The 13662-nt window shown below is 43.8% G+C and overlaps 1 protein-coding gene across 1 annotated transcript in view; it reads right to left on the minus strand.

Moving 5' to 3' along the window:
• Positions 1–13662, minus strand: part of RAD23B (RAD23 homolog B, nucleotide excision repair protein) — a 296312-nt gene that overhangs the window by 93606 nt on the left and 189044 nt on the right. Inside the window, exon 7 of the mRNA XM_053702609.1 lies at positions 11117–11255. Coding sequence (XP_053558584.1) covers positions 11117–11255 — 139 coding nt within the window. The remainder of the gene's footprint in view (positions 1–11116; positions 11256–13662) is intronic.

Below are 13662 nucleotides of genomic sequence, written 5' to 3' on the forward strand. Positions count from 1 at the left end.
TTTTCCTGGTGACAGGCTTTCTAGCCTGAATCAGGGTATCAATAACCGACTCAGAGAAACCACGCTTTGATAGAATTAGGCGTTCAATCTCCAAGCAGTCAGACTCAGAGAAATTAGATTTGGATGTTTGAAAGGACCTTGTATTAGAAGGTCCTGCCTCATTGGCAGTGTCCATGGTGGAACAGATGACATGTCCACTAGGTCTGCATACCAGGTCCTGCGTGGCCACGCAGGCGCTATTAGAATCACCGACGCCCTCTCCTGCTCGATTCTGGCAACCAGACAAGGGAGGAGAGGAAACGGTGGAAAAACATAGGCCAGATTGAAGGACCAAGGCGCTGCTAGAGCATCTATCAGCACAGCCTGGCGATCCCGGGACCTGGACCCGTAAAGAGGAAGCTTGGTGTTCTGACGGGACGCCACCAGATCCAACTCTGGAGTGCCCCATAGCTGAGACAGCTGGGCAAATACCTCCGGGTGGAGTTCCCACTCCCCCGGGTGAAAAGTCTGACGACTTAGAAAATCCGCATCCCAGTTGTCTACTCCTGGGATGTGAATTGCTGAGAGATGGCAAGAGTGATCCTCCGCCCACCTGATTATTTTGGTTACTTCCATCATTGCTAGGGAACTCCTTGTTCCCTCTTGATGATCGACGTAAGCTACAGTCGTGATGTTGTCCGACTGAAATCTGATGAATTTGGCCGCAGCTAGCCGAGGCCATGCCTGAAGCGCGTTGAATATCGCCCTCAGTTCCAGAATGTTTATCGGGAGAAGAGCTTCTTCCCGAGACCATACGCCCTGAGCTTTCAGGGAGTCCCAGACTGCACCCCAGCCCAACAGACTAGCGTCGGTCGTAACAATGATCCACTCTGGTCTGCGGAAACACATTCCCTGAGACAGGTGATCCTGAGACAACCACCAGAGAAGAGAATCTCTGGTCCCCTGGTCCAACTGTATTTGAGGAGACAAATCTGCATAATCCCCATTCCACTGTTTGAGCATGCATAGTTGCAGTGGTCTGAGGTGTATCCGAGCAAAAGGGACTATTTCCATTGATGCTACCATTAGTCCGATTGTCTCCATACACTGAGCTACAGATGGCCGAGGAATGGAATGAAGAGCTCGGCAAGTGGTTAAGAGTTTTAACTTTCTTACCTCCGTCAGAAATATTTTCATTTCTACCGAGTCTAATAGAGTTCCTAGGAAGGAAACTCTTGTGAGGGGGGAGAGAGAACTCTTTTTGATGTTCACCTTCCACCCGTGAGACCGCAGAAAGGCCAATACAATTTCCGTGTGAGACTTGGCTCTTTGAAAAGTCGACGCCTGAATTAAGATGTCGTCTAGGTAAGGCGCCACTGCTATGCCCCGTGGTCTTAGAACCGCCAGGAGGGATCCTAGCACCTTTGTGAAAATTCTGGGAGCAGTGGCCAACCCGAAAGGAACAGCCACAAACTGATAATGCTTGTCCAGAAAGGCGAACCTGAGAAACTGGTGATGATCTTTGTGGATAGGAATGTGCAGATACACATCCTTTAGATCCACGGTAGTCATATATTGACCCTCCTGGATCATTGGTAAGATTGTCCGAATGGTCTCCATCTTGAATGATGGGACGCTGAGGAATTTGTTTAGAATTTTGAGATCCAGGATTGGTCTGAAAGTTCCTTCTTTTTTGGGAACCACAAACAGGTTTGAGTAAAAACCCAGCCCTTGTTCCGCAATTGGAACTGGGTGGATCACTCCCATTGTATGTAGGTCTTCTACACAGCGTAAGAACGCCTCTTTCTTTGTCTGGTCTGTAGACAGACGAGAAATGTGGAACCTTCCCCTTGGAGGGAGTCCTTGAATTCTAGAAGATATCCCTGGGATACAATCTCTAAGGCCCAGGGATCGTGTACATCTCTTGCCCAGGCCTGAGCGAAGAGAGAGAGTCTGCCCCCTACTAGATCCGGTCCCGGATCTGGGGCTACCCCATCATGCTGTCTTGGAGGCAGCTGCAGGCTTCTTGGCCTGTTTACCCTTGTTCCAGCCCTGGTAAGGTTTCCAGGCTGACCTGGGTTGTGAAGCGTTACCCTCTTGCTTTGTAGCAGGGGAGGATGAAGCGGGACCGTTCCTGAAATTCCGAAAGGAACGAAAATTATTTTGTTTGTTCTTTATCTTGAAGGACTTGTCCTGAGGGAGAGCATGGCCTTTTCCCCCAGTGATTTCTGAAATAATCTCTTTCAATTCAGGCCCGAAAAGGGTCTTTCCTTTGAAAGGGATGTTCAAGAGTTTGGATTTTGACGACACATCGGCCGACCAGGACTTTAGCCATAACGCCCTGCGCGCTAAAATGGCGAAACCTGAATTCTTTGCCGCTAACTTAGCTATTTGGAAAGCGGCATCAGTGATAAAAGAATTAGCCAGCTTAAGAGCCTTAATTCTGTCCATAATGTCCTCATATGAGGTCTCCGTCTGGAACGCATCTTCCAGCGCCTCGAACCAGAAAGCAGCTGCAGTAGTTACAGGAACAATGCACGCAATAGGTTGGAGAAGAAAACCTTGTTAAACAAAAATTTTCTTAAGTAAACCCTCTAATTTTTTATCCATAGGGTCTTTAAAAACACAACTGTCTTCAATTGGTATGGTTGTGCATTTAGCAAGTGAAGAAACGGCCCCCTCCACCTTAGGGACCGTCTGCCACGAGTCCCGCATGGGGTCAGATATGGGGAACATTTTCTTAAAAACAGGAGGGGGAACAAAGGGAATACCTGGTCTATCCCACTCCCTAGTAACGATATCCGCAATCCTCTTAAGGAAAGGAAACACATCAGTGTAAACAGGAACTTCTAGGTACTTGTCCATTTTACACAATTTCTCTGGAACCACCATAGGGTCGCAGTCATCCAGAGTAACCAATACCTCCCTGAGCAATAAGCGGAGGTGTTCTAGTTTAAATTTAAAAGCCAACTTATCTGAATCTGTCTGAGGAGCAACCTTTCCCGAATCGGAAATTTCTCCCTCAGACAGCAAATCCCTCGCCCCCACATCAGAGCGTTGTGAGGGTATATCGGATACGGCTACTAAAGCGTAGAATCTGTTCTTAAAACAGAGCTGTCACGCTTTGCAGGTAACACGGGCAGTTTAGATAAAAACACTGAGAGGGTATTATTCATAACTGCTGCCAAATCTTGCAAGGTAAAAAAGAGTTAGACGCACTAGAGGTGCTAGGCATCGCTTGAGCGGGCGTAACTGGTTGTGACACTTGGGGAGAGGTTGACGGGCTAACCTTGTTACATTCTGTTTGAGAATCATCTTGGGCCACTATTTTAAGTGCAACAATATGTTCTTTAAAGTGTATAGACATATCAGTACAAGTGGGACACATTCTGAGAGGGGGTTCCACCATAGCTACTAAATACATTGAACAAGGATTTTCCTTGGTGTCAGACATGTTTAACAGACTAGTAGTAACACAAACAGGCTTGGAAAACACTTTAATCAAGTAAAAAACACACTTTGAAAAAAACGTTACTGTGCCTTTAAGAGATAAAAAGGGCACGCAATTTTTCAACAGTGAAAAATGCAGCAAACTTTTCAAAATTTTTACAGTATGTACCTAAAGCATTAGTAAGATTGCACCACTAGCAATAAAAACAATTAACCCCTTAATGCCCAAACCGGATCGACAGTAAGCCAATAAACCGGTTAAAAAACCTTCAGCACCTTGTCACAGCTCTGCTGTGGCCCTACCTGCCCTTAGGAACCAGATTTGTGGGGAAAAAGCTTCTTATAGGCCCTCAAACTGCAGCAGGACCCTACATGTGAAACAGCCTGAACTTCTAGTCAAAATTAACTGCGCATCCGAGGCGCGAAGTTAGGCCCCTCCCACCTTACTCCGATGCTGTGAGGGCTAAAGAAACACTCCTAAGTGCTTTAATAATAGCCATGTGGGTAACAACCCCTGAAAGAAAACCAAAGGAACCTTCAAAGTGTCTCAAAAAATGATATTGTCAATAAAAAACAGAATTTATGTTTACCTGATAAATTACTTTCTCCAACGGTGTGTCCGGTCCACGGCGTCATCCTTACTTGTGGGATATTCTCTTCCCCAACAGGAAATGGCAAAGAGCCCAGCAAAGCTGGTCACATGATCCCTCCTAGGCTCCGCCTACCCCAGTCATTCGACCGACGTTAAGGAGGAATATTTGCATAGGAGAAACCATATGTTACCGTGGTGACTGTAGTTAAATAAAATAAATTATCAGACCTGATTAAAAAAACCAGGGCGGGCCGTGGACCGGACACACCGTTGGAGAAAGTAATTTATCAGGTAAACATAAATTCTGTTTTCTCCAACATAGGTGTGTCCGGTCCACGGCGTCATCCTTACTTGTGGGAACCAATACCAAAGCTTTAGGACACGGATGAAGGGAGGGAGCAAATCAGGTCACCTAAATGGAAGGCACCACGGCTTGCAAAACCTTTCTCCCAAAAATAGCCTCAGAAGAAGCAAAAGTATCAAATTTGTAAAATTTAGAAAAAGTGTGCAGTGAAGACCAAGTCGCTGCCTTACATATCTGATCAACAGAAGCCTCGTTCTTGAAGGCCCATGTGGAAGCCACAGCCCTAGTGGAGTGAGCTGTGATTCTTTCAGGAGGCTGCCGTCCGGCAGTCTCATAAGCCAATCGGATAATGCTTTTAATCCAGAAGGAGAGAGAGGTAGAAGTTGCTTTTTGACCTCTCCGTTTACCAGAATAAACAACAAACAAAGACAAAGTTTGTCTGAAATCCTTAGTAGCTGCTAAGTAAAATTTGAGAGCACGAACTACATCCAAGTTGTGCAACAAACGTTCCTTCTTTGAAACTGGATTAGGACACAAAGAAGGCACAACTATCTCCTGGTTAATGTTTTTGTTAGAAACAACTTTTGGAAGAAAACCAGGTTTAGTACGCAAAACCACCTTATCTGCATGGAACACCAGATAAGGAGAAGAACACTGCAGAGCAGATAATTCTGAAACTCTTCTAGCAGAAGAAATTGCAACCAAAAACAAAACTTTCCAAGATAATAACTTAATATCAACGGAATGTAAGGGTTCAAACGGAACCCCCTGAAGAACTGAAAGAACTAGGTTGAGACTCCAAGGAGGAGTCAAAATTTTGTAGACAGGCTTGATTCTAACCAGAGCCTGAACAAAGGCTAGAACATCTGGCACAGCTGCCAGCTTTTTGTGAAGTAACACAGACAAGGCAGAAATCTGTCCCATCAAGGAACTTGCAGATAATCCTTTTTCCAATCCTTCTCGAAGGAAGGATAGACTCTTAGGAATCTTAACCTTGTCCCAAGGGAATCCTGCAGATTCACACCAACAGATATACCAAATTATGTGGTAATTTTTCTGGTTACAGGCTTTCAGGCCTGAACAAGAGTATTAATAACAGAATCTGAGAACCCTCGCTTTGATAAGATCAAGCGTTCAATCTCCAAGCAGTCAGCTGGAGTGGGTCGAACGGACCTAGAACAAGAAGGTCTCTCAAAGGTAGCTTCCATGGTGGAGCCGATGACATATTCACCAGATCTGCATACCAAGTCCTGCGTGGCCACGCAGGAGCGATCAAAATCACCGACGCCCTCTCCTGATTGATCCTGGCTACCAGCCTGGGGATGAGAGGAAACGGCGGGAACACATAAGCTAGTTTGAAGGTCCAAGGTGCTACTAGTGCATCCACTAGAGCCGCCTTGGGATCCCTGGATCTGTACCCGTAGTAAGGAACTCTGAAGTTCTGACGAGAGGCCATCAGATCCATGTCTGGAATGCCCCACGGTTGAGTGACTTGGGCAAAGATTTCCGGATGGAGTTCCCACTCCCCCGGATGCAATGTCTGACGACTCAGAAAATCCGCTTCCCAATTTTCCACTCCTGGGATGTGGATAGCAGACAGGTGGCAGGAGTGAGACTCCGCCCATAGAATGATTTTGGTCACTTCTTCCATCGCTAGGGAACTCCTTGTTCCCCCCTGATGGTTGATGTATGAACTTGGCCCTCGCTAGCTGAGGCCAAGCTTTGAGAGCATTGAATATCGCTCTCAGTTCCAGAATATTTATCGGTAGAAGAGATTCTACCCGAGACCAAAGACCCTGAGCTTTCAGGGATCCCCAGACCGCGCCCCAGCCCATCAGACTGGCGTCGGTCGTGACAATGACCCACTCTGGTCTGCGGAAGGTCATCCCTTGTGACAGGTTGTCCAGGGACAGCCACCAACGGAATGAGTCTCTGGTCCTCTGATTTACTTGTATCTTCGGAGACAAGTCTGAATAGTCCCCATTCCACTGACTGAGCATGAACAGTTGTAATGGTCTTAGATGAATGCGCACAAAAGGAACTATGTCCATTGCCGCTACCATCAAACCTATCACTTCCATGCACTGCGCTATGGAAGGAAGAGGAACGGAATGAAGTATCCGACAAGAGTCTATAAGTTTTGTTTTTCTGGCTACTGTCAGAAAAATCCTCATTTCTAAGGAGTCTATTATAGTTCCCAAGAAGGGAACCCTCGTTGACGGAGATAGAGAACTCTTTTCCACGTTCACTTTCCATCCGTGAGATCTGAGAAAGGCCAGGACAATGTCCGTGTGAGCCTTTACTTGAGGAAGGGACGACGCTCGAATCAGAATGTCGTCCAAGTAAGGTACTACAGCAATGCCCCTTGGTCTTAGCACCGCCAGAAGGGACCCTAGTACCTATGAGAAAATCCTAGGAGCAGTGGCTAATCCGAAAGAAAATGCCACGAACTGGAAATGCTTGTCCAGGAATGCAAACCTTAGGAACCGATGATGTTCCTTGTGGATAGGAATATGTAGATACGCATCCTTGAAATCCACCTTGGTCATGAATTGACCTTCCTGGATGGAAGGAAGAAGTGTTCGAATGGTTTCCATCTTGAACGATGGAACCTTGAGAAACTTGTTCAAGATCTTGAGATCTAAGATTGGTCTGAACGTTCCCTCTTTTTTGGGAACTATGAACAGATTGGAGTAGAACCCCATCCCTTGTTCTCCTAATGGAACAGGATGAATCACTCCCATTTTTAGCAGGTCTTCTACCCAATGTAAGAATGCCTGTCTTCTTATGTGGTCTGAAGACAACTGAGACCTGTGGAACCTCCCCCTTGGAGGAAGCCCCTTGAACTCCAGAGAATAACCTTGGGAGACTATTTCTAGCGCCCAAGGATCCAGAACATCTCTTTCCCAAGCCTGAGCGAAGAGAGAGAGTCTGCCCCCCACCAGATCCGGTCCCGGATCGGGGGCCCGCATTTCATGCTGTCTTGGTAGCAGTGGCAGGTTTCCTGGCCTGCTTTCCTTTGCTCCAGCCTTGCATAGGTCTCCAGGCTGGATTGGCTTGAGAAGTATTACCTTCCTGCTTAGAGGACGTAGCCCTTGGGGCTGATCCGTTTCTGCGAAAGGGAAGAAACTTAGGTTTATTTTTGGTCTTGAAAAGACCTATCCTGAGGAAGGGCGTGGCCCTTGCCCCCAGTGATATCAGAGATAATCTCTTTCAAGTCAGGGCCAAAGAGTGTTTTCCCCTTGAAAGGAATGTCAAGCAATTTGTTCTTGGAAGACGCATCCGCTGCCCAAGATTTTAACCAAAGCGCTCTGCGCCACAATAGCAAACCCAGAATTTTTTCGCCGCTAACCTAGCCAATTGCAAGGTGGCGTCTAGGGTGAAAGAATTAGCCAATTTAAGAGCACGAATTCTGTCCATAATCTCCTCATAAGAAGAAGAATTACTAATAATCGCCTTTCCTAGCTCATCAAACTAGAAACACGCGGCTGCAGTGACAGGGACAATGCATGCAATTGGTTGTAGAAGGGAACCTTGCTGAACAAACATCTTTAGCAGACCTTCTAATTTTTTATCCATAGGATCTTGGAAAGCACAACTATCTTCTATGGGTATAGTGGCGCGCTTGTGTAGAGTAGAAACCGCCCCCTCGACCTTGGGGACTGTCTGCCATCAGTCCTTTCTGGGGTCGACTATAGGAAAACAATTTTATAAATATGGGGGGAGGTACTAAAGGTATACCGGGCCTGTCCCATTCTTTACTAACAATGTACGCCACCCGCTTGGATATAGGAAAAGCTTCGGGGGGCCCCGGGGCCTCTAAGAACTTTTCCATTTTACATAGTGGTTCTGGAATGACCAGATAATCACAATCATCCAAATTGGATAACACCTCCTTAAGCAGAGCGCGGAGATGTTCCAACTTAAATTTAAAAGTAATCACATCAGGTTCAGCTTGTTGAGAAATGTTTCCTGAATCTGAAATTTCTCCCTCCCTGGCCCCCTCAGACTGGTGTAGGGGCCCTTCAGAAACCATATCATCAGCGTTCTCATGCTCTACAGAATTTTCTAAAACAGAGCAGTCGCGCCTTCGCTGATAAGTGGGCATATTGGCTAGAATGTTTTTGATAGAATTATCCATTACAGCCGTTAAATGTTGCATAGTAAGGAGTATTGGCGCACTAGATGTACTAGGGGCCTCCTGTATGGGCAAGACTGGTGTAGACGAAGGAGGGGATGATGCAGTACCATGCTTACTCCCCTCACTTGAGGAATCATCTTGGGCATCATTTTTACTAAAATTTTTTATGACATAAAATACATATAGTTAAATGAGAAGGAACCTTGGTTTCCCCACAGTCAGAACACAATCTATCTGGTAGTTCAGACATGTTAAACAGGCATAAACTTGATAACAAAGCACAAAAAACGTTTTAAAATAAAACCGTTACTGTCACTTTAAATTTTAAACTAAACACACTTTATTATTGCAATTGCGAAAAAGTATGAAGGAATTGTTCAAAATTCACCAAAATTTCACCACAGTGTCTTAAAGCCTTAAAAGTATTGCACACCAAATTTGGAAGCTTTAACCCTTAAAATAACGGAACCGGAGCCGTTTTTATATTTAACCCCTTTACAGTCCCTGGAATCTGCTTTGCTGAGACCCAACCAAGCCCAAAGGGGAATACGATACCAAATGATGCCTTCAGAAAGACTTTTCTATGTATCAGAGCTCCACACACATGCAGCTGCATGCCATGCTGTCCTCAAAAACAAGTGCGCCATACCGGCGCGAAAATGAGGCTCTGACTATGATTAGGGAAAGCCCCTAAAGAATAAGGTGTCTAAAACAGTGCCTGCCGATATAATCATATCAAAATACCCAGAATAAATGATTCCTCAAGGCTAAATATGTGTTAATAATGAATCGATTTAGCCCAGAAAAAGTCTACAGTCTTAATAAGCCCTTGTGAAGCCCTTATTTACTATCTTAATAAACATGGCTTACCGGATCCCATAGGGAAAATGACAGCTTCCAGCATTACATCGTTTTGTTAGAATGTGTCATACCTCAAGCAGTAAGAGACTGCACACTGTTCCCCCAACTGAAGTTAATTGCTCTCAACAGTCCTGTGTGGAACAGCCATGGATTTTAGTTACGGTGCTAAAATCATTTTCCTCATACAAACAGAAATCTTCCTCTCTTTTCTGTTTCTGAGTAAATAGTACATACCAGCACTATTTTAAAATAACAAACTCTTGATTGAATAATAAAAACTACAGTTAAACACTAAAAAACTCTAAGCCATCTCCGTGGAGATGTTGCCTGTACAACGGCAAAGAGAATGACTGGGGTAGGCGGAGCCTAGGAGGGATCATGTGACCAGCTTTGCTGGGCTCTTTGCCATTTCCTGTTGGGGAAGAGAATATCCCACAAGTAAGGATGACGCCGTGGACCGGACACACCTATGTTGGAGAAAACCGTTTGCCATTAAGTAGTGTCAACCAGCATAAACTAGCCCTGTTATGTAAGCTTGAAATTCCTTACTGAGTCTCTGAATACAGCTTACCCTTCCCTCATGGGGATATTATCAGTCTTTTCCAGCATTATCAGTCTTGTCTAGAAAAAAATGACTCAACATACCTTATTGCACCTAACCTGCAAACCGTTCCCCCCAACTGAAGTTTTCTTGTACTCCTCAGTCCTTTGTGGGAACAGCAGTGGATTTTAGTTACAACATGCTAAAATCATCTTCCTCCCTGCAGAAATCTTCATCTCCTTTCTGCTAGAGAGTAAATATTACACACCGGTACCATTTAAAATAAACTTTTGCTTGTAGAAAATAACAACTACAATTCTAACACCACATTCACTTTACCCGTCCGATTGCTTAGAGCCGGCAAAGAGAATGACTGGGGGGTGGAGCTAGAGGGGGAGCTATATAGACAGCTCTGCTGTGTGCTCTCTTTGCCACTTCCTGTTGGGAAGGAGAATATACCACAAGTAAAGGATGAACCCGTGGACTGGATACACCTTACAAGAGATAATAAATCTCATCTAGATAAAAATACTTCTTTAAATGAAGGGTTTGTGATTTTTTTTTTTTTTTTTTACAATTATAAATGTTATGGGAACGAAACTTGTTTTTATGTAAATGCACTGCAGCCATATACCGGATCTTATCTTACCAGTCAGTGCTTTTTAGCTGTCATAAGTAGTATAAAAGTAGAGGTAGAGCCTAAGGATTTTTAAACCTCTGCAAAGCCATTTGTTTTAGATCAGCCTGGCAGAGACACCAACACAAGGAATGAACAAGAGAATATGAAAGTGAGCAGACAGCAGTAAATGTGACACACGTACGAACCTCACAAACTGAGGATTGGCTTGGGGGATTAAAACGGACACTAAACATATAAAATATTTGTAAAAATATACTGAGAGAAAATTATTTGGATAGAATTAATTAGTAATGTGGAATGGATTATGAAAAAAAATATTTAGTGTACACTGTCCTTTTAATCTTTTTATTTAAAGATATCGGCTTAAATAGATTGATTTTTTGCCCTCTTTTTTATTCATATACAAGTTTTTTTTTTTTTATCATTTAGAGTATTTCTCACGGGAACTCTCTTTTTGGCCTTTTCCAAGTGTATAAGAAAACTAAAACCTCCATTGTAAAATTAAAAGGAAACAAATATAGGCATTGGGTATATATTTAACATCAGAGTCTTAAAGCTGATGAAATCTAAAAGCACAGGTAAAAAAAAGTTCTAAAGTTTAAATTTACCTCCAGTAGATGGTGTAGTAGGTGTTGTTGTGGTTGCTGCTGCACCTGCAGGTACAGGCAAAGGTTGGGTAGGTGCAGCACTAAGTGGTGCTTGAGGGGGTTCAGCAACTGCTTGATCCTCTCGATCACCTGGTATGCCCTAAAGTTTTGTGTACAAAAGAGAGTTTAAAGTCAACACTAGTCTGAAAAATTATAAAGAAATAAAACACTGAGATTGCAACAAAATTATCATTATTCTGTCCCCTTTTCCTTCAGCTTAACTATGAAAATTGGGGGTTTCGAATTCCTTTAAGTTTCTTTAAATTGAAATTGCACTGCCGGGGGCGGGGCTAACCGCCGTAGAGAGCAGTCGTGTTTGTACAGAGCTCCTGGATTATAGACTAACTTAATGCATTTAACTTGACTTTGCAAGCATATTATGGCATCTAAGAGGGCATGAGCACTTTCTGAGGCATGTAAGGCAAATAACGGCACTAAACAGAGGTTATATGCGGAATACCAGACTCTTAACTCTACCACGTGGGCAAAATACTGGAGTCATCAACATAACAGGTATAAGCTCATGGAAACGGATTACTACAAAATGAATGCCAGTGACGTTGTTGCAGAACTAGCCCGCATACTGGTGAAGCACCATGCTGCATTTGAGGAGACCCTTGACGCAGCGCTCCACATGAGCGACTTCTGTGATATCCAGTTGTCTACCCAGCCGAATCTCAGTCAGAGAGAATGTGCGGAGGGTGTCGTCTTGGGGCCCCAGAGTTTGTCACACTGCATGAGTCATGTCAACAGGGAGAGCGGTGAGTCCCAGTTGTTCGCTACTGTTACATATATAGTGGAGGACAGGCTGCAAATAGAATCTCTAACTGATAATCGGGTCGTCAGCCTGGAAGAAACGTGGCCGCAAGCGGCACTTACTTCTACAGCTCGTGTACTGCCTGACTGGGACATTTTGGATCTGGGTGCGGTATGCCTTGCTAAGATGGTGAGCCATGGGGAAGCGGGGCCGCAAACAGCATACGCTTCTGAATTTTATCTATTCTCGCCGGGGACACAGCCTAAAGGCATATATCTTCCAGAGATGTTGGAACTTTCCTCATTACTTGATTGCCTTAGCCAGTGCAACACTTCGACTACAGTACAGAGCCCCAGTAAAGTTGCCCAAAGACTATATCAAGCCTCTCGATCCGGGGTGGGGTAAAAGGTTTACTACATTAGCGGACTGTGTCACAGCCATATCTCTCATCTGAGTTAAAAAATTGACAGAGAGAGTATTTGCAAAAATGTACAGCCTGCATTAGTTTTATAAGACTGCTTTATTGCCACCTTGCTATGGTCAAAAAACTCCATATTATTACTAGTGTTTGTACCCTGTTTCATATGGTTTACACAAGACACTGGCTGATACCATTATATTACTTTTGGCACTAAAGGATAACAAGGCTGATTTATACACCCCCTATCCATATCTTTTGGTTTTTTTATGCCTTCAAAAGTGACCCTTATACTCCATGAGCCATTTGCTGCTAACTGTTCTTGTCCCACCCTGAAGCAGGCTAGAACTGTACATGTTTGAGTGCCTACATTAGAACTTTGTCACTAAAAACACTGCATGGCGGTTACATAGTTTTGACGCTGGACTGTGAATGGTTCTTATCATAGGTTTACTATTTTTTGTTTGTATATTTGAAAATGTGTGCATGCTGGAGTGATTTTGTCTTTTTGAAGTTAATTAGGACACATCTATGTTTGAGTTATAATGCCTTAAAAATGTGTGCATGCTGGAGTGATTTGGTCTTTTGAAGTTAATTAGGACACATCTATGTGTGAGTTATAATGCCTTAAAAATGTGTGCATTGCGGTCCTATCTAAATTCTTAGATTATGACGAATAGCTTACTCCTAACAGGACTAATGGGCTAGTCTATAAATTAAGGTCTCGCGAGGATTTTACATATGATCATACACTCTATACAGGAAAATAGCCATTAACCTTTGGGCCATTATTTTAAGTCATTCAATTTGAATTCTAAGATTGCCTTATAAGTTTACTGATTGGGGGTTCCTATCACAATTTTCTTATTTCTACTACTATAATTCAGTCTTGCTGTGCCATCGGCGGCCGAGATGGTGCAGTTTAGCTTCTAATAAGGAACCCTCATGCTGTAGTAATTATTATGGTCATGGGATACAGCCAGATTAGCTCACTGACCACTATATGACAGGGAGTTATTAAACTCCACCAGACTAATTCCTCTCAGCCTTGATATATATCTAAAGAGTTTAATGAGCCTTTGTATTTCTGTACACCTTGATAGGTTTCAAATATGCTGTTAATATGTTATCTCTTGCCACCATGCGCAGTACCACTAGGTCAGTTCATATAGGTTTTAATCCTCTGCCCTATTTATCTTATTGGGAGCTTTGAGAAGGCTCTTTATGCACATACAATTTTAGCAGTTAATTAATGTTCCTAGAGTTACCATTGAATTTTTAGTTGCCAACATATAGTTTTAACCCTTGAGGGTTGCCTTTTCTACCTATAGT

This window comes from Bombina bombina, chromosome 2 (assembly GCF_027579735.1).
Source record: "Bombina bombina isolate aBomBom1 chromosome 2, aBomBom1.pri, whole genome shotgun sequence".
In the NCBI taxonomy this organism is placed as follows: Eukaryota; Metazoa; Chordata; class Amphibia; order Anura; family Bombinatoridae; genus Bombina; species Bombina bombina.